At 45.3% G+C, this 20,164-nt stretch overlaps 1 protein-coding gene across 5 annotated transcripts in view; it reads right to left on the minus strand.

The window, feature by feature from the left end:
- Nucleotides 1-507: 507 nt before the first annotated feature.
- OIT3 (oncoprotein induced transcript 3) overlaps nucleotides 508-20,164 on the minus strand; it is a 32,096-nt gene continuing 12,439 nt past the window's right edge. For 3 of the 5 annotated variants that reach the window (XM_072869778.1, XM_072869780.1, XM_072869779.1), the window contains exons 4-9: nucleotides 16,319-16,441; nucleotides 13,253-13,375; nucleotides 8,301-8,461; nucleotides 7,242-7,657; nucleotides 2,726-2,825; nucleotides 509-1,218 (exon numbers count right to left, since the gene is read on the minus strand). In XM_072869778.1, the coding sequence (XP_072725879.1) occupies nucleotides 1,036-1,218; nucleotides 2,726-2,825; nucleotides 7,242-7,657; nucleotides 8,301-8,461; nucleotides 13,253-13,375; nucleotides 16,319-16,441 (1,106 nt within the window). In that variant the 3' untranslated portion in view covers nucleotides 509-1,035. Of the gene's footprint in view, nucleotides 1,219-2,725; nucleotides 2,826-7,241; nucleotides 7,658-8,300; nucleotides 8,462-13,252; nucleotides 13,376-16,318; nucleotides 16,442-20,164 lie in introns of all 5 variants that reach the window. The other 2 variants (XM_072869777.1, XM_072869776.1) reach the window with 1 other exon arrangement.

The following is a 20,164-nucleotide window of genomic DNA, read 5'->3' on the forward strand; positions in this document are numbered from 1 at the left end:
CTAGCCAGCTGTCACCCACCAGGAGACTGCGAATGCACACAGTCACTCAAACAAGGCTGCCATGTCTCCTGTCACCAGGCTCACTGGGGACAGCCCTGTCCCGAGAACTACCCACAATACAAATGATTGCTATAAATACTTAATGTGTGTTCCTCTAATCCCTTTGTCAGAGCCACAGCCTCTCTAGACCAGGGTAATGCATTTCAACTTTCAAACACAGGCTTGGTAGCAGCACGCTTGGAGGGGGGGGTTTACAGATATTTAATGGTGGTTTTCTTACAATCAAGGTGCTATAGCACTTAGGAAATGCACCATGTTTTTGGTGGGGAGAGAAGAGGGAGAAAAATAATGATACACTAAATACAAGAGGAAACACTGTCAAACTGCATGCAATTATCAAAAGACACTAAAAAATCAAGTTTTATTAAATACCTTTTACTATTTAAAAATAATATTTAAATGTGCTTGTGATAGATCTGAGCTTTAGGTACCTGTAATGACAACAGTTTTGTAGCTCCAAGGAACTTACACATTACAAGATACATATTTTTATACATGTTTTTATTAACGGTCATCCAAAATCTCAGCACATCCAAAAGCTTCAGCATCATTCACAGAACTGCATAGCAAACACGTTCAGCTACGATACTATTTGTATTGTCTGATGGAAGAAGGGCTTGAATAACATTTATTTAGTCAAGGACAAACAGTCCTGCGGAGCCTGCAGGCAGATGTAGGGAAAGACAAAGTCAGGTAACACTTCAGGCCTGCAAAGCAATAGGGTCCCTTCAACCTAAGGGTTGTTGGGAAGAAACACAGGTAAAAACCAAACTGTTCCACAGCCCAGGTTGCACTCAGAGGGCTGCCTCATGTGCCCAACATACTTCACAAATAATCATCATGCATTTAAGGAAACAAGTCCTGAGGTTCAAGTGGGGCTTTACCAAATACCTCTTGTTTCTCAAATGACCATGAAAGAAGGCATTGATAAGGAAGGTTGGTCTCAGGCAGAGAAGCTGTTCCAGTGGGTGGGTGTTAGTCATCAAAGTCGATTCTGATGGGACCACCTGTCAGGATGTGGTTTGCCATGTGACCAGATTCATCCTCCTCCTCCTCCGTCGCAGCCGACCTGCGCACCCGTCTCCGGCAGCCCTGGGCACAGCGAGAGCTCTCGTCTAGCGCCCCGCACACGAGGATGCGGCAATGCAAGAACACCTCCTGGAGGGTGGTGAGACAGCAGGCCAAGTCAGTGTGCAGCTCTGGGAATCAGACTGGCAGCACTGCCAGCTCTCAGAGAGCACACGAGCGACATGGTTCCCACGGTACAGCCATTTCTGTCCCTGCATCTACAAGGTCCTTATCCACCATCACCATCCAGAGCCAAACTGGCTGCTCCATCTATTTTCTTATGTGCCCAAGGAAAGGGCACGTTTTCCAGAGTGCCTGGCTGAGATCTCAGAGCATGGTGTCTGTCTGTTAGCCAAGAGCTAGACAGGGAATATGAAGGCGTGAAATGATCCTCCAGAGGAAGGGATGAAAACGCCAGGAATAAGCTTGGAAGAGCTTGTGTAGGAGCTTGTGTAGGAAGCAGGCCAAGAACACATGAAGCCTCACAAGGAGATAGACTGATAGAAACGTGCAAGAGAATTTGATGTGAGCTGAGAAAACATAAAGCTAGGAGACCGAGAGGCAAAGGAGGAAGATGCAGGTTGATGAGGGGCTAAGACTGGTAGTTGAGGGGAGAAGGAGAACACAAAGGGCAGGGAGACAGCTGCCTTTTCTTTCTTCACAGTAAAGGCAGACAGTGACAGGATTGCTGCTCCCTGCCCTCTAAATGACAAGGAGAGTAAGCAAGATCCCTGCAAGCAGCAATTAGGGAAGCAAATATTTGTGAATGTTTGGTCAATGGTGAGGTTTGAAGCAAAAATCCATTGCACAGGCCAGGAGGATGCAGGTTGGAGGCAGCAGTGGCAATCAAAGGGCCAAGCAAAATTTCTGGATTTTGAAAGATCTCATCTTTTTTAACCCTACTGAGGCTTTCCAGGAGCTGGAGAGGCAGCTTTATGCCTTTTGGAGCAAGCAGCATTGGCTGAGCATAACAATAGTGACTGAAAGACCTGATTTCTTCTAGCACACAAAAGGAAAGCTATTTGCATGAGGAAAATGGCGTTATCCTTCGACTGTCCTCCCACTACAAAGCTTCTGCCCCGGAGTGCCACCAGCCTGGATGGCCTGGTTTCACATTGAATTAAACAGTATGGTGGCCTTGTATCTGGAAACCTGGTATCTGTACTCACAAGAGCTACAGAAGATACAAAGTTGAAGAGATTCAAAACTATAGACCATCTTGTTTTAAAGATGGGACACTGCATAATGTGCCTAACTCCCCGGGTTTCTGTTTGGTAACTGGGAACACTTTTCTCGCCCAGCATACAAAAGGGTCTGCTAAGACTACCCTGGAAACAACAGCGATTTTAACGTGCTACGGTGCTGACGTTCCACAACTGTCCTTCATATTTTATTTAATTTTAGTTGTTTTCATCACTCTTGCCTAAAGTACCTGTGTCAGGCTCCTGAAAGACACAACTGCTAGAATAGGCACAGCAGCATCTGCCTTGGGCCAGCCATTCCTCCCCTTTGCACTCTAATACAGCCAACTCTGTGCTGAGACTCTTTAGTCAGATCAGGGCTGATGCAATATCTAAGAGGTGGGTTTTGAGCTTACCTTGTTGTCTTTGCCCACAAACTTGAACACAGGAACCTGGAAATGCTTGGCAAGATGGTCCTTTGACGTGTACTGTTTCACCGAATCATCAGAAACGCAGCTGAGGAAAGCAGAGGGATAGGCTTTAATGGGTTTCCCAGAAATGGAAAAAGAAAGAGAAAAAACATCCCAGCCTATTTAACCAGAGAAAGGAAAGGAGGGCTTGGCTGTCTCAAGCTAAGCTACCATCCATGTTACTTCCTCTTTGGCCACAGGAGAAAATTCAAGAATGATGGGGAAAAACACCCGTGATGATAATAGCATCTCCAGACAATGAAAAGCTCAGCAGCAGAGAGCTGGCAGGACGGGGTCCAGTCCCATCGGCAGAGGTACTGCCAGAGAGCTGCAGGCAAGTTTGTCCTCATTTCACCTTCCTGTGCAACAATCTGCAGCGATCAACAGAACTGTTATACAGAATATAATGTATTATGTACTTTCTGTATACACATATATACGCACAGAAATCACACTTAAAATGAATAAGCTATTACCCACGTTACTAAAATATCACAGATTATATTTAAAAAAAAATATCAAGATCTACTTTGCTTTACATCATTTACATTTTTCTTCCTGCTGGACTTGATCAGACAGCTCAAATTCACTACAGCTAAAATTCATAATTTCCATTTCTCCGTCACTAGCACTGTACAGTCATGCGAGAGGTCACAGAACTGCAAGAAAATAAACTACTTTTATAAAAAGTTACATTTCAGGTGCAGTTTATTTATAAACTACTACAGCCTATTTAGAGTTTGACAGAGAAACAGCAAGACAAAAAGTTATGGTGACTTGGTATTTACTGCTGCCTATTGCAAAGCCTTAGGAATTTTGAGAGGCCCAGATGCTGCTTTTATATTGCATTAGAATACAGCTTGTTCTTTCTAGAAAGTTAATTCCAGAAAGGTGGGCTTTGCAAGATATTTAAAAAAAAAAAAAAAAGAAAGGTGGTGGAAGAGACAAGAGGTAATGGTATGATAGCTGAAGGTCCTACTCTTGCAGCAACCTTTATCTTCCATCTTTACACCAGAAATATGTAAGGCATTGTCAGAAATGCTGATGTTTGACATGTTTAATTATCAAACAGCAGCAAACCCCACATCTATATGTAGCTCTGCTTTCACTAGGACATGTATTTGGGAATCTCTATGCTGTTTGGCTGACTTGGCTCCATCGGCGTAGAGCAGTGTACGTTCATGGGAGCACTAAGCATTGGTCTGATCCTAGCATTGTTTTCACCACCATGTATTTCTGTAGCTTTTCTCAGCCAGTGGAGGTCATGGTCTGAAGGGATATCTCTGTCTGCAGCGCTTGTCTAGTTAACTTGCCTGGGAGGCAAACATAAAAAGTCATCCAAGGGGAGCTAATAAATTAACACTGTGCATCTAGAAAAACTAACATACATTTCTTGCCCTTCAGGCCAAATGCTAGATGTTACTAAGTTGTTTAGGACAAAATTGCTTTTAAAAGTAGCATTCCTGAAGGCATCTGATTGTAAAGAATGACGGTTACAGACTTTTCATAAGTGGCTGGCTGAGCTTTGGGGCCATAAAGTCAACTCACACGCATGTCCTCATTTGTGAGCATATAAACTGTGATGCTTCTTGGACACTGGCTCATACTGACTCCTAAATCTCAGGTTCTCCAAAGGTTCTCCACACTGGTGGCAAGGTGGCAAGGTTCCCCACACTGGTTTGAGGCTAGGGAGAGGGAAAATGGAAGAACAAGGAGAAACCAGGAGCCACTAGTTTCCAAGGAGAAACATGGAGCCACTACCACACCCCTAAGTATGTCTGTCTTACGGAGGGTTCCAACAAATGCATTGCGGCATGACAAAAAGAGCTCAGAAACCTCCCGAGTCACAGGGTCAAGCCCTTTTGCATTGTGCGTGGGGCCATACCTTGTCCCACCCTCCTAGGAAACCTCCAGACCCTGCTTCCCACCTTGGAGAGGTGAGAAGGGGCAGGGAGCACAGGTATGGAAAGAAAATGAGTGACCCTTGTCAGGATATGGGGAAAATAACCCTTTCCTGTGCATAATGTGCTTGGGTTAGGGGAGCAGAGAGTGGCTGTGCCATGAGAGCTGTGCTCTGACCCTCCTATTGGGGGGTTGCAAGGTAGAAAGGAAGGCTCGGAGAATAAAATAACCACTTCAGGCTACAAACGAGGGGCAGCCCGAGGCGTAACAGGATGAGCGTTGCAATGGAACTATGTTAACCACGTCATGCTCAGATAAATCGCAGCTCCTGACCACATCAGATTACAACATATTGCCCTTAGTGACATGACCTTGCTCCAGATGCCCCAGAGAGCTGCAATGTTTAATTGCCCATGCAATTGGTCAATGCCTTTTATTTATTTTTGTTCTGAGAAAGAGGAAGAACAAGATCAGAGTGGGAGAGCTGCTTTGGGGCTGTCTGGCTGGGCTATATAGGGTGTTACAGAGACTGCAGGGAAGGATCTGGAAAAATCCTGATTTCCAACATGCTCACATCAGCATGGGGAGAGGGTTGAGGTGTCCCACAGAAGGTGGCTCCCACCTCTTGCCAACTGGAGATGGTAGGGAATCAGAAGGGAAGAAAGCAGGAGAGGGATTTTTCCCATCCCTCAGTCTAAGATATATCCCCTCAAATTTAAACAGTGTTTCCCTCTGGAAGCTACAGTTAACTCCTGCAGGTCTGATCCTACATAAACTGATTTAAAAATCCCATCTTTATTGCCTCGGGCTTTTGGGGCTGAGTTGATGGAAGGAAACGGAACTGTTTGGAGCAGGGACAAACCAGCAGTGTATTCAGCTAATTTTACTTTTTAATTGCTGCAAGCACATAGAGAGACAAAGAACTCCAGTTAGCTTAATAGTACATCATTAGCCTTTGGTCTAGGTGAGCGGCCCAATTTAAATACAGCACAGCGCACGGGGGCTGGCATGTCTGGGGACACTGGGGCCTGCAGTGATGGCTGGAGAGCGGAGCAGGCGGGATGAGGCTCCAGACCACTTTTCCCTTCAGTGAAGTTTTAATGCCCTCTGCAGGATAACAGTACCAAAGGGGCTGCTGGTGCCATAAATCCTCCAACTAGTGCTGTGGTGAATTCAAGAGATGACATTTTCTGCCTTCTCCCTTCTCTTTCGGCTCAGGTTTTGGCCACTGTTTTGAATCCCATCATTTTCACTCATGGTGGGAAATTAATGAATGTTTAGAGCCTTGACTCTGAAGGGTTCACAGGAACAGCCAAGCCAGGGAGTCAATAAATCAATCCTTTCATTATAAATCTGCTTATAAACCCCAGAAATGTCAGGCACAGAAGAACTGCAGCCTAGGATGGAGGGAGAGCAAGCTAATGCTAAAACCTTTGTCAGAAGGAAATGAAAACAGTATTTTTGTACTCTGTACAAAATACTCTGTACCCTGTACTCTGCAGGACTCTTTTGCTACAAGACAATCACATAGGATTTGTCATCACCAGCTGTAACGGTGGATGATTTAGGCTGGCAGCTGAGGAAATAATTGTTGTCCTCATTAGATGGTTTGGCAGACAGAACACAGGACTTAGATGAGTGCAGTCCCTTGACTGTTGGGCTATGACGCTTGTGTATGTCTTAGATATTACTTTGGCTGGACTTTCCTCCCTAGAGGATAGCAGACTGGTTCCTAACTGTGATAATTGCACAGTGTTATCTGGTTAAGCTGCCAGGCACTGCTAGATGCAAACATCCCACAGCAGCATTGTACCATGGCACTGTTGTGTTAGCACCCAAACAAGTGTCTGAAAACAAGGGTCATCTTAGGAGCCACAGCAGAGCCCACAGCAATGCTCCCCAAACCTCTGACACAAAACCTGTTACAGTGAACACACAGATCCACGCTGAGGTTTTTACTAGCATATCCTGGAAAGATCACTAAACCCAAACACCTCAGAAAATTACAGCGAAACTGAGGGACCCTAAGCTTACTGAGCTGACAGGCATCAGAGAGAGAGCAAAGCAAGGGGAGCTCCTGGAGCTCCAACCAGGACCAGCCATGGAGTCTTCTAGCTCATGCTATAATAAGGCCATTATGGGAAAATTAAGAAACTTGCTCCAGTTGCTGCGGTGGCTGCATGGCAGTGGCACACAGCCGTCGGGTGGTTGTGCCAATTAGTTTGGCACTCTGCAGGCTGGCAGAGAGAGGATATCAGGAAAGTTATCTTTTCTACTGGAGCCAACTCAATTATCCACAAGGCTAGTTACAGGTAAATATGTCCTGTAAAGGCTGCACTTGGAGTAACCTCTTTCACTGCCTCCCACTGTTTCTCCCAATCACTATTGATGGGACAGGTGGTTTCAGCTTGATGGCCTGGCTGCTGGTGATTGCTAGGAACGCAGCAGATAGGCTGCTGTGGAGAAGTGATAGTGTTTCCTGCGTCACACAGGCAATGCAACTTAGCCCCACTGCCAATTCCCATCTAATAGCCAGCAACGGAGGGAACAGTGAACTCACCCATCTTGAATCAGGTAGTACTTCAGGATCTCGTCGATTTTTGAGGTGGGAGTGGCAAAGCAGCTCTCTACCAGTGTCTCTAGTCCATTGACATGTACCAAGGGTTCAATCCCAAAGTACAGAGAGTCCCGAAGCTTGAGGGTGGGAAGAGCACCTCTGTAGGGTTCATCAAAGTCTTTGTCTTTGAAGATCTCTAGAGTGAAGGGAAAGATGCCCTGGTTGCGGCTCATGATTTCCAAGGGTGAGTTCTTGAGGTTGGGCACATAACCTTCAGAGATGGTGTACCGGCGTGGGAACTCACAGGTCACCGGGATCAGCAGCTTGCTGGTGCGGACAATGATGTCCCCATTGCTTCCTGGAGTCTGCTTTGGCAAGCCGGTCACCAGATTGGTGGCAATGATTTTATCATTTATTACCTGCAGCAAAGAAAGGAGTTTAAGGGAAAGGGAAGATCATTCAGAAAGACCTCTCTGAGTTCAGACCAGCAGCTGAGTTTACCTTGTTCAGGAAACTCAGACATAAACTAGCCACTGAAAGTACAGCTTGTGGATTTATATGCTGCAACCAGAATGATGTTCATCCTTACCTATGACCTCTGTCAGTTTGCTGTCAACTTTGATGCACTGTACTCCTGCATGAAGCAGAGGAATTTGTTTCCAATTGCTACCCATCTGCTAAGTTGAGCTCTCTGGTTCCTGACCAGTTGCCAGTATAACCTTTGAAACATTATCAGGGGACCAGATTCTGTCTCAACAGGAGGGTGAAGAGTGACACCACTTGCACTTTCTGCACCCGAATGATGGTGAAGCTGCCTCTGTGAAGCGCTGGGTGAGCAGAAAGCAGTACCCATCCTGACAGATGCACACGACTGGAGAGGAGATGGAACAAGCGCTCCTACTTTGGGATGCCACGCCAGGTCTACTCTGAGGCCAGCTGCACGGCAACACAGGAAACTGCTCTGATGGTACAGCTAAATCAACTTTATTCCCCAAGTAAGCCATAGCCGAGTCCCCAAATCTGAGAGATCTCAAGAGACAGGACAGCAATGGGTATACATACATCTACAACAGTGCCACAGGACTTCAAGGAGAAATGGATGTTGACGTGAGTGCCATTGGATACTCCTTTGCAGGAAGTGTTGATGAGGGAAAGGTCCAGGCCTCCAACCAGGTCCTTTGGGATGCTGACTTCAATAGAGCTGGACTTGCACAGCACCGGAACTACAAGAAAAGTCCCCAAATAACAGTCTGCACTACAAAACTATCAGGGAGTATCAGTATCAGGAGGTGGGGAAGGGCTATACCAGTTAGTACTGGGGGAAAGAAAAGGCAAACATACACTACATTTATGATACTATCTAACCATAGTAATCTAACTACCTATCTTACATTCACATCTACACAACACAAACCTCCTGAGCTACCGCTGCCCCAAATTCTCCTGGTGCAGCGACACCACAAAAGACGATGACGACCACAGCTATTCTTGCAGCAGAAATTTAGCTATGCAGTATTTCCAGCTATACTTAATACTCAGCACAGGTTTGATAGATATCTCTTGCACAGCTATGTCCTGGGAAGAGCCTTTCCCAGATATGGATATCAAATTCACAACATCCCAGGCAAAGCCATTTTTAAGACCCTTTATCAGGTTTTACATCAAACCCAGAACATATCAAAACAAGGCAGAGTAATTCCATATAGATGCCAAGCTAAAATGGAAGCACCTCAAAATGCTGTAATAATATTTTTATAAGCAATAAACCCAGCTCTGACAAACAAACCCAATTAGCTCACTCATTCCACCTCCTTCTAACTTTTGAATTTTAATACAGATCTCCATGTGAACTTTTTTAAATTAAAATTCCATTACATAAGAAGTGGAGTAAACATAGAGATTGGACAAAATGAAAAAGGAAAAAAGAGGGAATAATCTTCAATTAAAAAAATAATTGCTATATATATTCCTTGAGTGTATACATATCTATTCTGTTAGATACAGGACAAGCATACTGGTGCATATATTCTGGTCTCAGCCAGAAAAACAAATCCTCTCCACAATTTCCATTTATCATATTTTAAAATCACATGACAAAACTTTTTGCAAATATACTAGTTCCCCAAGCTTTTTCCTAAAATTAATTACAGTCCCAATCCTTGACGTTCATAAGATCTGCCTTCCCTTAGTTTCGATCAAGTTAATTATATAATCCAGGATTCTGGATCTTGGATACAAGGCACACTGCTAAAACATGTCTTTTACCCCCCTTAAAAAAATTCTCATGTCCCAGATAAGGTATTTGTAACAGCTACTGTGTACCTGCAGGGAGTATTTTTTATTAAAAGTTGATCTTTTCAAGGTGATATGCTAAAATGTATGCAGTGTGCCCCAAGCAATGTGCTGTCATAATGACATTGCTGGGTTAGAACAGAAAATTAAAGAACTAAGACTTACCTTAACTTTTCCTCCATCTGCAGTAGAAGGCAAGCGGGAATAACCGAGCATGTCAAATGGCAAAGCTCACAAGGAGACAAAGGGACTTTGAGAACACAGCGCAATGCAGAGATTAATATCCTTTGGAGAACTGATTGGCTCAATTTGGATTTAAAGCTTCACTGTTATAGTGACTCCTTGATGAGTAAGAAAATGTAATGCTTTTATAAAAGTGTAACTCAGGGCAAAAGAGTTTGGATCCCAAATGCAACTCTCCAAAGTTCAGGACCAATTTGGTTCAGGCTATCTCTGTTTCTAAATGTTTTTGATTGGCACAAAGGGGAAGAAAGAGGAGATACCTATTTAACCTCTGCTGTGGCATTGCAGGAGTTGTCTGTGTGGACTCCACCACCTGAGCACAGAAACAAGTGAATGAAACCTGTGAGCAGATCCACTTTTGATTCAAGCCAATTCATCACTATTTGGGAAAACACTCTGGGAAACCCCTTATACTAACCATCTCAGAGTAACTGGTAATGTAATTCAAACCACCCTAGACATTTGTACACAGAAGAGTAATCAAGACTGAGAACAGTGTTTCAGTTCTACCAATTTAACAGTGGTGCTGCAAGCAGAGAGACTGTGTGCATCAGCGTGATTCAGCTCCGAGCAGGCCTGATTACCCCAAGACAGACTGCCAGCAACAGCATTGTAGGGGGAGCTGAAAAGAAGCTGGCAATGTAGCTGTGACTATACACAGACATGTTATTCCAGGGCAAGTGATGAGGTCCTGACTGCCAGGACTGAGATGCCCAGCAGAAATGAGTTATCCTAAGTGCCAAGGAATCCTTTTATTCACTATTTCTTGCATCCTTTCAGAGAGCTGCACTCTCTTGACTTGCTGTCAGCATCCATCTCTTGTATGCCTGCCCTGAGCTCACCCCAGCCTGCAAGGCTCCCGAGAGCCTCACCCAGTCTTTGCCAGTCCAACATTTCAGTTCTTCACCCTCATACACTGCAGTGCACCTGTTAAGTACTGGGAAAGCTTCCTCATTACCGCTTTAAACTCTGCTTTGCACCAATGCCTGCAAGTACCCTGGCCCTGGTAGGAAGCTTCTGAGGCAAGTTCAACACTCATTTTGCTGTCTGCTATTGTTCGCACCATGTTTCTTGTCCAGCCTGTGGCTCCTTCCTTGGCCTTTCAAAGTACAGCTGCTTGGAGCAGGGGTTATCTTTTTGCACAGACTGTTCAGTAGAATAGGCTCTCTGGTGCTGGGGAGCCCTGAACTACAGCTACAAACACAAATAAACTACACCATTGTACCCTGCTTAGCTGCACACAAGGCTTGAGCATGGGAGAGGGGAGAAAAGCATTTCACCATCACACTTCAGAAAGAGGTGGGGTACTAGGATGGTCTGCAAAATTCCAAGCATTTCATTGCCTGGTATCTTTGTGGGAAAATTGTAGCCAAGGCTGTGATTTCTGTGGAAGATTATTAATGTTTGTTCTGAATGTAGAGACAGTGCAGGGGAGGGTTGATAGGCTGCAGATCCAATTGCTTCAGGCAACTGTACCTGCCCTGCACTGTATTGTATCACTATAAACCTGATTAGATGCCATAAAAAATTGCGTGGTACAGTTCCAGATATATTTGGTCATATCTGCTCAAAATTGCAGACCACTGCATGGGGACATAAATTCATGAAATGCAAAAGAACAAGCAATCTTGCTTTATGAGATGTCATATCCCAAGCTCTGGCTTCGCACCCGGCAGTGCTACTGCTCTCATTATCAGCCTTAAAAGAAGGAGAAACACTGGCTGGGAAATGCATGGCCTTCTAACCCTGCTGGGGTTGCCTCAGGGAGCCAGGATTGAAGAAGCCGGCTCTTTTCTGGCTTGTATCCATCAATCAGACCTTCAATCAGTAAGTATAATCACAGCTCTTGGAAATCCCCATCTCCTCCTCCCCACCTGGCTCTGCTGGAGCAGTAAGCACTACTGAATCCCAAGTGTGCAGTGCTCACCCCTGAAAACAGTGCCCTACATTTCTAAAAAGCTTAAAAAGCAGAAATTTCATCAAGTAGAACCATTCCAACTTCCTCTCTGAGGCATACCTGCCCTGTTGGCCACCATGAAGTCTGGATCTGTTTCTCTAACTGATGTCTGGGCACTTTGTAACACATCAGACTACAGGAGATTCTGAGCACACCAGGTAACAACAGCTCATTGGTATTATCTTAAGGCCAAGTGAATCAGCCCATGTCAGGCTCCCTTTTCCTGGCATTTTAGGTCCTGCCCTGGCTATTGCCCGAATCCAGCCCATTAGCAAATTCCCATGGAAATGTCTGAAAGCAACCATACAGGTTCCTCATGGCAGACCTTCCAAGGCAGAACACAAGCAGAGAGCTATGAGCTCTGTCTCTATCGGGGCAGTAGTGTGCCTTCTCCAGCTTTGTGCTGAGCCTGACAGGTCTGAGAAGTGGCCAGGCAAGTCAGATGAGGCCAACCAGAGAGCATTACCTCTGTCTGCCTTTCACATGCCCACATAACTTTCCTCAACACGCAGGTTTGACTGTATGTCCCTTCAGTAGAGGATCAGAGTAGACATTTTCTCTGTAAGACACACAGGCTGTGCGATGCTTTCAGCACTTCAGGAGCTCAGCTAGCTGTGAGATTATGAGACCCAGAAGAGTTCTGGGTGCAAGTCCTTGACTGTAAGAAATCATTGTATGGGGAGCTAGAGACCCTCTGCTTAATTCTCAATGCCCTCAGGAACTTCTCCCTGACCCTCTGCTCCCTGCACTCCCTGCTACAGGGCTAAATTGACCCCTGGGAGCCTGGATGTATTTGCAAACGAAATCTCACTCAGCTCTTGCAACCCAAAACAGGGACCATGTTTGTTTCATGTGCATGCTATAGGTGCAAGTGAGTTGGCAAGAAGGACTCCTTGCATACAGGAATGGAGTAAAGTTCAGAGGGAAGATCTTCCAAGGATAACATTGCCCATGCCTCTATGCAGCAGAAGCAACAGTCAATTTTTGGACACTTTTCCAAGGGACAGCGGAAACACCTAATATCAGAACTAGTGCCCTGCTTCGAGATATAGGAATGCTTACTGAAATGGCTACAGAGATACTTGGGCAAAAAAAAGGCCTCTCTCTTTAACCCCATTCTTGGAAGGGAGTGAACCACTTTAGCTGAAATTTTAAAAGCCCAGTTTGAAGCATGGAAAATTTCAGTTCTAATAGCATAAATCTGGCAAAGGCATACACAGCTGAAGCAGAGCAATATAATGGGAGATGTTAAGCAATCTTAATTGTAAGTGAACACTGCCAAAGCCGCCTGTGATGCAAGATGCACCCAGCTGGGTCCTGTGTCTCTGGTCTCCTGCCTGGTAAAAAGAGCAATGCCTCCAGGCTCTCAGTTTTGGATAATCTGTCTTTAATGACAAAGCTCCATTAACCAAACTGGAAAGGACAGACTAAGAGAACACAACAAAAACAAGAAGAAAAGTTCCTTTAGACATATTTTGACTTCCAGGGGACAGAGGCTGTCAGGGAGATTTTGTTGACCTACCTTGGCAAGTGTGGTTGTCTTCTGACAGAGCAAGTCCTCTCGGACATTCACATTGGTATGTGCCTTCCACTTCAATACAGGTATGGCTGCAGCCTCCATTGTTATTGTGACAGCCTTCGATTTCTGCAAATAAAAGGAAAATCAGCACACCCTGCTCCTCAGACAGCTGTGTGGCAGCTACGCAGACCCCAACATATACTCCTGGCTGACTAACGAACAGTACGACCAACACAGAGCTCGAAGGCAACAGTATGGTAGGAGCTTGATTCCAAGAAAATGCAGTGGAAACCTGTTTTTAATTGTGCAATTTCCTGTGTTTGTCATTTCACCGTGAAGTTAACAAGCAATTCTGTGAAAAAGCTTACCAAATTAAATCACATGCTAGAACTGGCATACATAAGAAGGCTGAATATGCAATCTTCAGCTTGGCCCTTTCTAACTTCTGAGACATCCTCTTAAGCTCAATTTTTATGTTGTTTCTTACTTCAAAAAGGTGGGAGGAAAATCCTCTTAAAACTTCTACCATGTGGAACCATACTCACTCCCTTAGTCATCCCAGAATTAAAGCCCCGAGATTTGCAGAGGAGATGTCTTGGGGAGGACAGACTCACAGGTAGCCAGCTCCTGTTCCCATCAGGGAACACCAGAGAGAAGATGATGCGCTCTTTGTCTGTGGGTTTCCCAGCTGTGATGGAGGTGGGCATACTGGATTCCTGCATCCCCTTTGTAGGCTGAGGATGAAACTCTACTCGTAGGAGTTTGTTTAGCAGGAATTTGGTTAGTTTGTGAGTTCTAGGCTTAGAGGTTGGCTACCCTGAGGTGCGTTATCACAGGGACAGAACGACACAAGTTCACAGTATAAGGTCAATTCCCCTCCTAATTTTCCCCCGTTCTAAAGCGCAGAGGAGAGAGGGCAGCACAACTAATTGAGGGATTTGTCATGTCTTACATCTTTTCTGTTCAGGTGAGGCAATTCTCTGAGGATCTGAGTTTTCATGTAAAACATATTCCTAGCCACAACAGCTGCAGAAAAGAGCCTGAAAGGTCATCCAAATACATTCTGAAGATTTGAAAATCTAAGGCAAATAAGGCCATTTCAGTTGGTTTTGGCTATTAGAACGAAAATATCAGAGTATCATGATTTTTTTAAAAAAATAACCTTCACTGCTTAATTTTTGTTAACCCTTTGGAATGAATACTGCTAGATGTTCTCAGTAAAACAATAATACATATAATATAAACAAATCATAAATACAAAATATTTCTCCCTAAGCTGGCCATCAGAAATGACTGTGTGGTTTTCACTGAAATGCAAAGAATGGAAATCCCATACTCAACCCTACACACTGCATGGAAAACAACAGCCTGAACACTTCACGTGAGTCGAAGTAATGGGTAAAGCATTATAAGGGAAATCTTGAGAGATACTCTTAACCCTACTCAGCCTCACCAGCTCATGTAATCAAGCTACCTCTCTTGCATTTGTTCTTTTTAGCAACAGCTGTGAGGTGGCTCACAAGTAAATCACGTACTCTAATGGCTCACAAAGCTGAGGGCACATCTTTAGAAATAAAACTCACTAACAAGATCGTAAAAATCCCCAGCAGCAGCGTTAAACTCATGAAAAGCACCATCCTTCTTACAGAAGGGGAAATTAAATGATATATCAAAGGCCCTAAAATCCAACTTCGGGAACAGGAGAAACAAACAACTTTCCAAGAACAGACTATTCCAGCCCTGTCAGAAGAGTACAGTGCTCAGGAATAAAAACTGCCATGTAGCACAGCTGGTTTAAGTGACAACCCACCAGCTCAGTGCTGGATGTGGAAGGGACAAAGCCCACAGATCACTTTTGGCCCCACACAACTTAACACAAGTGCACAACAAGTACTTAAGGAGCACTCTGCACAGCAGCTTTCCCCAGGGAAGTGTCATTGTCTGGATGAGTGATGTTTTATTAATAGAGCTCAGAGAGGAGCTTTTCACAGAAATGAGATGAAACGTGCTTTGGTATCATAGGGGGGGAAAACAGGGACAAAAACTGCAGCTGGGAGCTATATGTCAGTGAACCATAAAGAAGAGTGGAGTCCAGCCCAAAAATACAATAGCAACCCCTCTCTCTCCCTGCACCACGGATGTCTACCACGGAGCAGCTAATGTAAGGTTGCATGCGGGCTGCAGCTGTATTCAGTTCTGGCAATCAGGTAGCTCAAAAGTGAGGCACATCTGTAGCTATTATTCTTGTCTGAGGCCTCACAGTATCTGTGAATATACAACACAGCAGCTTTGCCTGTGGGGGCCACGGTGCTCTTCACAACTGACCACAGAAAACATCAGGCACAAGTCAGCTTTTGCTGGGTTTTTGTATTTCTGCTCAAAGGTGTTTGTACATTGTTAGTGACAGCAGATCAAACCTACAATTTGGTCTTTAAGTCCCTGCTAAGCTACCAGTCTAAACTCATCACGGGTTTTCAACCTGGCTGTGCCACCACTGGGAAGTAACTGTAGCAGCTGCACACAGCAGAGCCCACAACTAACTACTTACAAAAAACGGACAGTCAAAATGCAGCCCTAATCTCAAATCTAGCTTCTGTTTACAGACTGGCACCCCCTCTCTTCAATCTCTATCCTGGGAGGCTCAGCGATCCTCATACTCTAGTCTAATGTCATGACATTACCCCATACCTAATGCTAGCTGTCAAAAACCAGCAGTGCTAAATCTGCCCCCACACAACTATCATACAAATCTCCAGAGCCAAATCCCAGCATCTCCAGCAAGAACTAGTTCTGTCTGGACAACCAGTCTTCCAGATCCACTGCTGCCTCTCCCCCCATGGAGATAAATACAAGCAAATCTAACAGAAATGAACAAGGCAGGGACAACAACAAGGAGACTCCTCTCTGCTTGATTAGAAGGATATTTCAGTAACAACCCCACTGGCAAGCACAGAAGTGATATGAGTGACATTTAATCCCAGCTGCAAGGAGCCAAGAGAAAACTAGTGCTGCAAAGGAAGGGGAATGATTTATATTGTTTCCAGCAGACTGTGATAGCTGAAACCTCACCTTCACAGGTTTTCCCATCACTTCCCAGTGTGCGCCCGATCCCGCACTCACAGCGGTAGGAGTTCTTCAGGTTAACACAAAATTCACTGCAGCCTCCGTTGTTCTGCTCACATTCATTTTCATCTGCAAAAAACACATTGTCAGAATATGCTCCCTGGTAAACGCATGGCTGGCAAAAAGGGGCTGCTACATGGGAGCGCTGGTCATGGGAAGCGTGGACTGGCTTTCCTGGCCTCATGACCTGGATCAGGACAACAGAGATGAGTAATCCCACTAAATGCTAAAGATCGCTATCTACTGACAGTAGCAGAGTATTTTGCCATGCTGTGTCTAACTCAGGAGCAAAGAAGACGTGGGGGGAAAGACAGCATGCACACAAGGAGCCATTCCAGAGTGAAGATGGACACAATCCCACTGGGAAACTTCCAAACCAGTTCCACATGCTGAAGGAGTTCCTATTTTCATGTATCTTCTCATCCTAAACTATTCCCCACTTCACTCACAAAGACATTAAAATGAAGTTAACACGACTTCACTGCATGGTAAAACTAGGTGGAATACCAGAATCAGTCAAAAATAAACCCTATCTATTTTTGTATCATACCTGCTACTGCTGCACGTGGCCAACTATCCTACAGCAATTTTAAATGATTCAACCCTTATTTCAAAATAAAGACACAAGAATGAAAACCAGCTGTAAACATATAAATAAAACTGAAATCAAACCAAAACATTTTAATGAACTCCATGAAGCTTCCCCAAGAAAATTAATGTCATGAGAAATTTCATCATTTTGGCTTCTTGCCCCAGCTCTGGCTGCTCCCTGTCCCGTAAAGCCCAGGTGTTCTTGCAGAACAGAAATGTCAGCTCACCATGGTGAGACCTAACTGGGGCGCTGGTGCCACGCAGGCCACCACAACCATTAGCTGCTCAGACACTGTACCAAAGATGAGACGAAGAGCTCAGTTCTGAGCTACTCCCTCTGAGGACTCAGCTCCTCACTGCCCCACGATGGCCCTCCCTGCTCTGCTCTGCTCCTCTGCAGCCCTCCACAGAGCTGTGGGTCCTACCTTTCCAGCTCAGAAGAAAGAGGAGTACCTGAGCTGGCATCCCACACTTTCTGGAGCAGACTCTGGAGAAGGGTTGCAGAATAACCTTGTAATAGGCCTGGACTGAGTTTTTATAACCTAAAGCAATTTACCCATGAATAGTACCTGTGTCAGGTTTCTGTGCTGGCTGCATTCAGCTCTAGATTAGAACCCTCCAGGGTGCTGGGGGTCTTTATTGAGGAAAAAGCACAGCATATGTTTTTGAATCTCTTGGTAAAGCTCTGAAAACTCCTCCTAATTTTCTCTGTTTAAAGGCTAAAGTTGTCTATGTCTGTCTGCCTTTTTTTTTTGAAAGGTGCTTTGTTCTCTGAGATTCTCATTCTTCAACCCGATTTAATCTCTGTGTGCAAAAAGTGAATCAAATAGAGAGGAAAGGACAGTCATTGCTATTGCTGAGCCTAACTATTCTCTTAGGCAGGCCAGAATGCTGAGGTTATCAATCGAGGTTCACATGGGGTTTCACCAAAACAGCTTAGAAGTTACCATTTACTAGATGTCAGGAGCTTAAAACCAAGAAAAAAGAAAAATACCTTTTTAAGAGACAGGTCAGAGATGAGCTCTCTTAGGTATAAGTGGTCCCACACATACACAGTACCTGCAGCTTGCAGCTGGTGGGTGTTGTCTCCTTCCACAAGCAACAAATTGAGTATTTTTAGCCAAGGAAATGGCTGGTACCCTGCTTTGGGAGGCAGGAAGCATGTCCAGGAAACAAACACAGACACTTCCCTTTTCACACATGTGACAGGCTCCACACTTTCCCTTTTAATAAAACTAAAGCTGCTTAAAAACAGAGGATGAAGAGGGAAAGGGCTACTGGCAAAGGCATAGAGATGCTGTTAGAAGGTCCTAGAGCTTGGCTTGGTCAAGGGCTGTACCCAGCGATTCACCTTGCCGGTCCTCCAAGTTCTATAACACACAACAGATCTGTCCCTGCTCTTTGGCACCAGTGACAACCAGCACTTCTGGGACGCCGGCTGGTTTTCTTGAGACTGGGTCGGGAGAGTGCTGAACTGATTTTAACCATGGCTTAGTCCAACATGGATCCAGGTATTCAAGAGGTCAAAAGCAATGCACTGGGTTGGTGGATCCATGACAGAAAGTCAAAGACCTAATCTAACCCCTAAGTAAATTTGCAAATTAAAACGTAACTTAGGATCAGCAGTTCTACTCTGGGATTCAAAGCATATAATATACTGAAGAGAAGTCAGCCTAGCACAGGGAGGTTCACAGACAGAGCTGCTTAGCATTACTGCAGTATCTTCAGCCCCCCTCTTAGGGTGAGCTGGGAAAGGAATAATATTCTCCATACAGGAAAGGCATAGGAAAGGCTAATACAGCTTTGTTTGGTTTCTCTGGAAGGCCGGCATGGTTGCTCTCAGATAAGTGATTGCACAATTACTCAGCACAACAGAAAGTCATTAGAAAGATGAGTGAGTCATACAACAAGACAGGCTGCAGGTAGGTAAACCAGTGTGATTATTACAGCTGAGGTGGTGTGCCATCTGCTTATCTTGAAGAGAAGCAGCAGTGCACAATTCCTGCCCAGCCTGGCTGTGGTGGGATGAAGGCAGCTGCAGCACATGCAGACAGGCTCAGAACTCAGGACTCCTGTGTGCCTCCCTGCTGCAAGAAATCCTTTCCTGCGAGCCTGCCACACATTTATTGAGCGCTGGTGCTTGTCAAGGGCACTTCTGTGCCTGAAGTCTTGCAGAGAAGCAGCCAGTAGATGCTTTTAGTTAGCTGAGAGAGCTAAGTCAGCCACTCAGCTGCAGAGATGTGGAGCAGCTTTAGCAAAATGGTTCTGTAGAATCGGTGTAAGCAAGTGTAAATCTGCAGCAGGGCCAGGCTGCTCTCTTCACAGATTGTAACAACTGTGGCCCCTACCCTGATGCCCACAGACATGAGGAGTGTGAAGAAAGAAACCACCCACGCCTGCTTTGTCAGCTATAGTCCTTATGGAAGAAACTAATCTGCCATGCAGCCTGCTGGACCAACTCTGCTCTCAACTCCTCCACCAAATCAAGCCTCAAAGACAAAGATGAGGTCCCACTTCCCCCGAACACTAGCAGCCCTTCCTCCCTCCATGCCACCTCTTCCTATCCATAGGTGTGGCCCTGCAGCTCCCCAACAGCCACCCCTTCCCAGCCCCTTACATCTCCCTACAGACCATCTTCTTCCTAAGACCTTGCAGCCCAGGTGCTCTCCTCCCAGCACCACACACAGCCACAGCTGTCATCACCTCAGGGGTTCACAGGGATTCCCTCACAAATTCCTGAAGCCCACGTTCCCCACTCTGCTCTCACTTACAGCCCTCCACCTCCGTCCTGGTCATGTTAGTCTCTGCCAGTGCAGTCACCAAGTGCCAGCCCCCTGAATACCACCTTGTCATGCTGCCTAGAACCACTGAGGCTGTGCTGTGACCTGCAATTCTTTGACTCTCCTCAAACCCCAGGCCCTGGGCAATGCCCACAAGGGCAGCAAGTATGGTGAACCTTAGTGCATAGCCCTACGCCAGCCAGCAAAACTTTTCTTGGAGGAAAGAGGCATTCAACAGAGCAAGTGAGAGGAAATCTCTAATGACAGACTGCACAGCCATTCCTGAATACCAGTGAGGCTGTACCATGATCTTGCAAAGAGACTCTGCTACTGACAGTGAAGCTGCTGCCTTCAGCAGCTGGACTGTGCAGAAAGCACATCTAGCCTCTGTACATGCATAGCTCCAGCGACACTAGAATGT

Source organism: Ciconia boyciana, chromosome 8, assembly GCF_034638445.1.
Source record: "Ciconia boyciana chromosome 8, ASM3463844v1, whole genome shotgun sequence".
NCBI lineage: Eukaryota > Metazoa > Chordata > Aves > Ciconiiformes > Ciconiidae > Ciconia > Ciconia boyciana.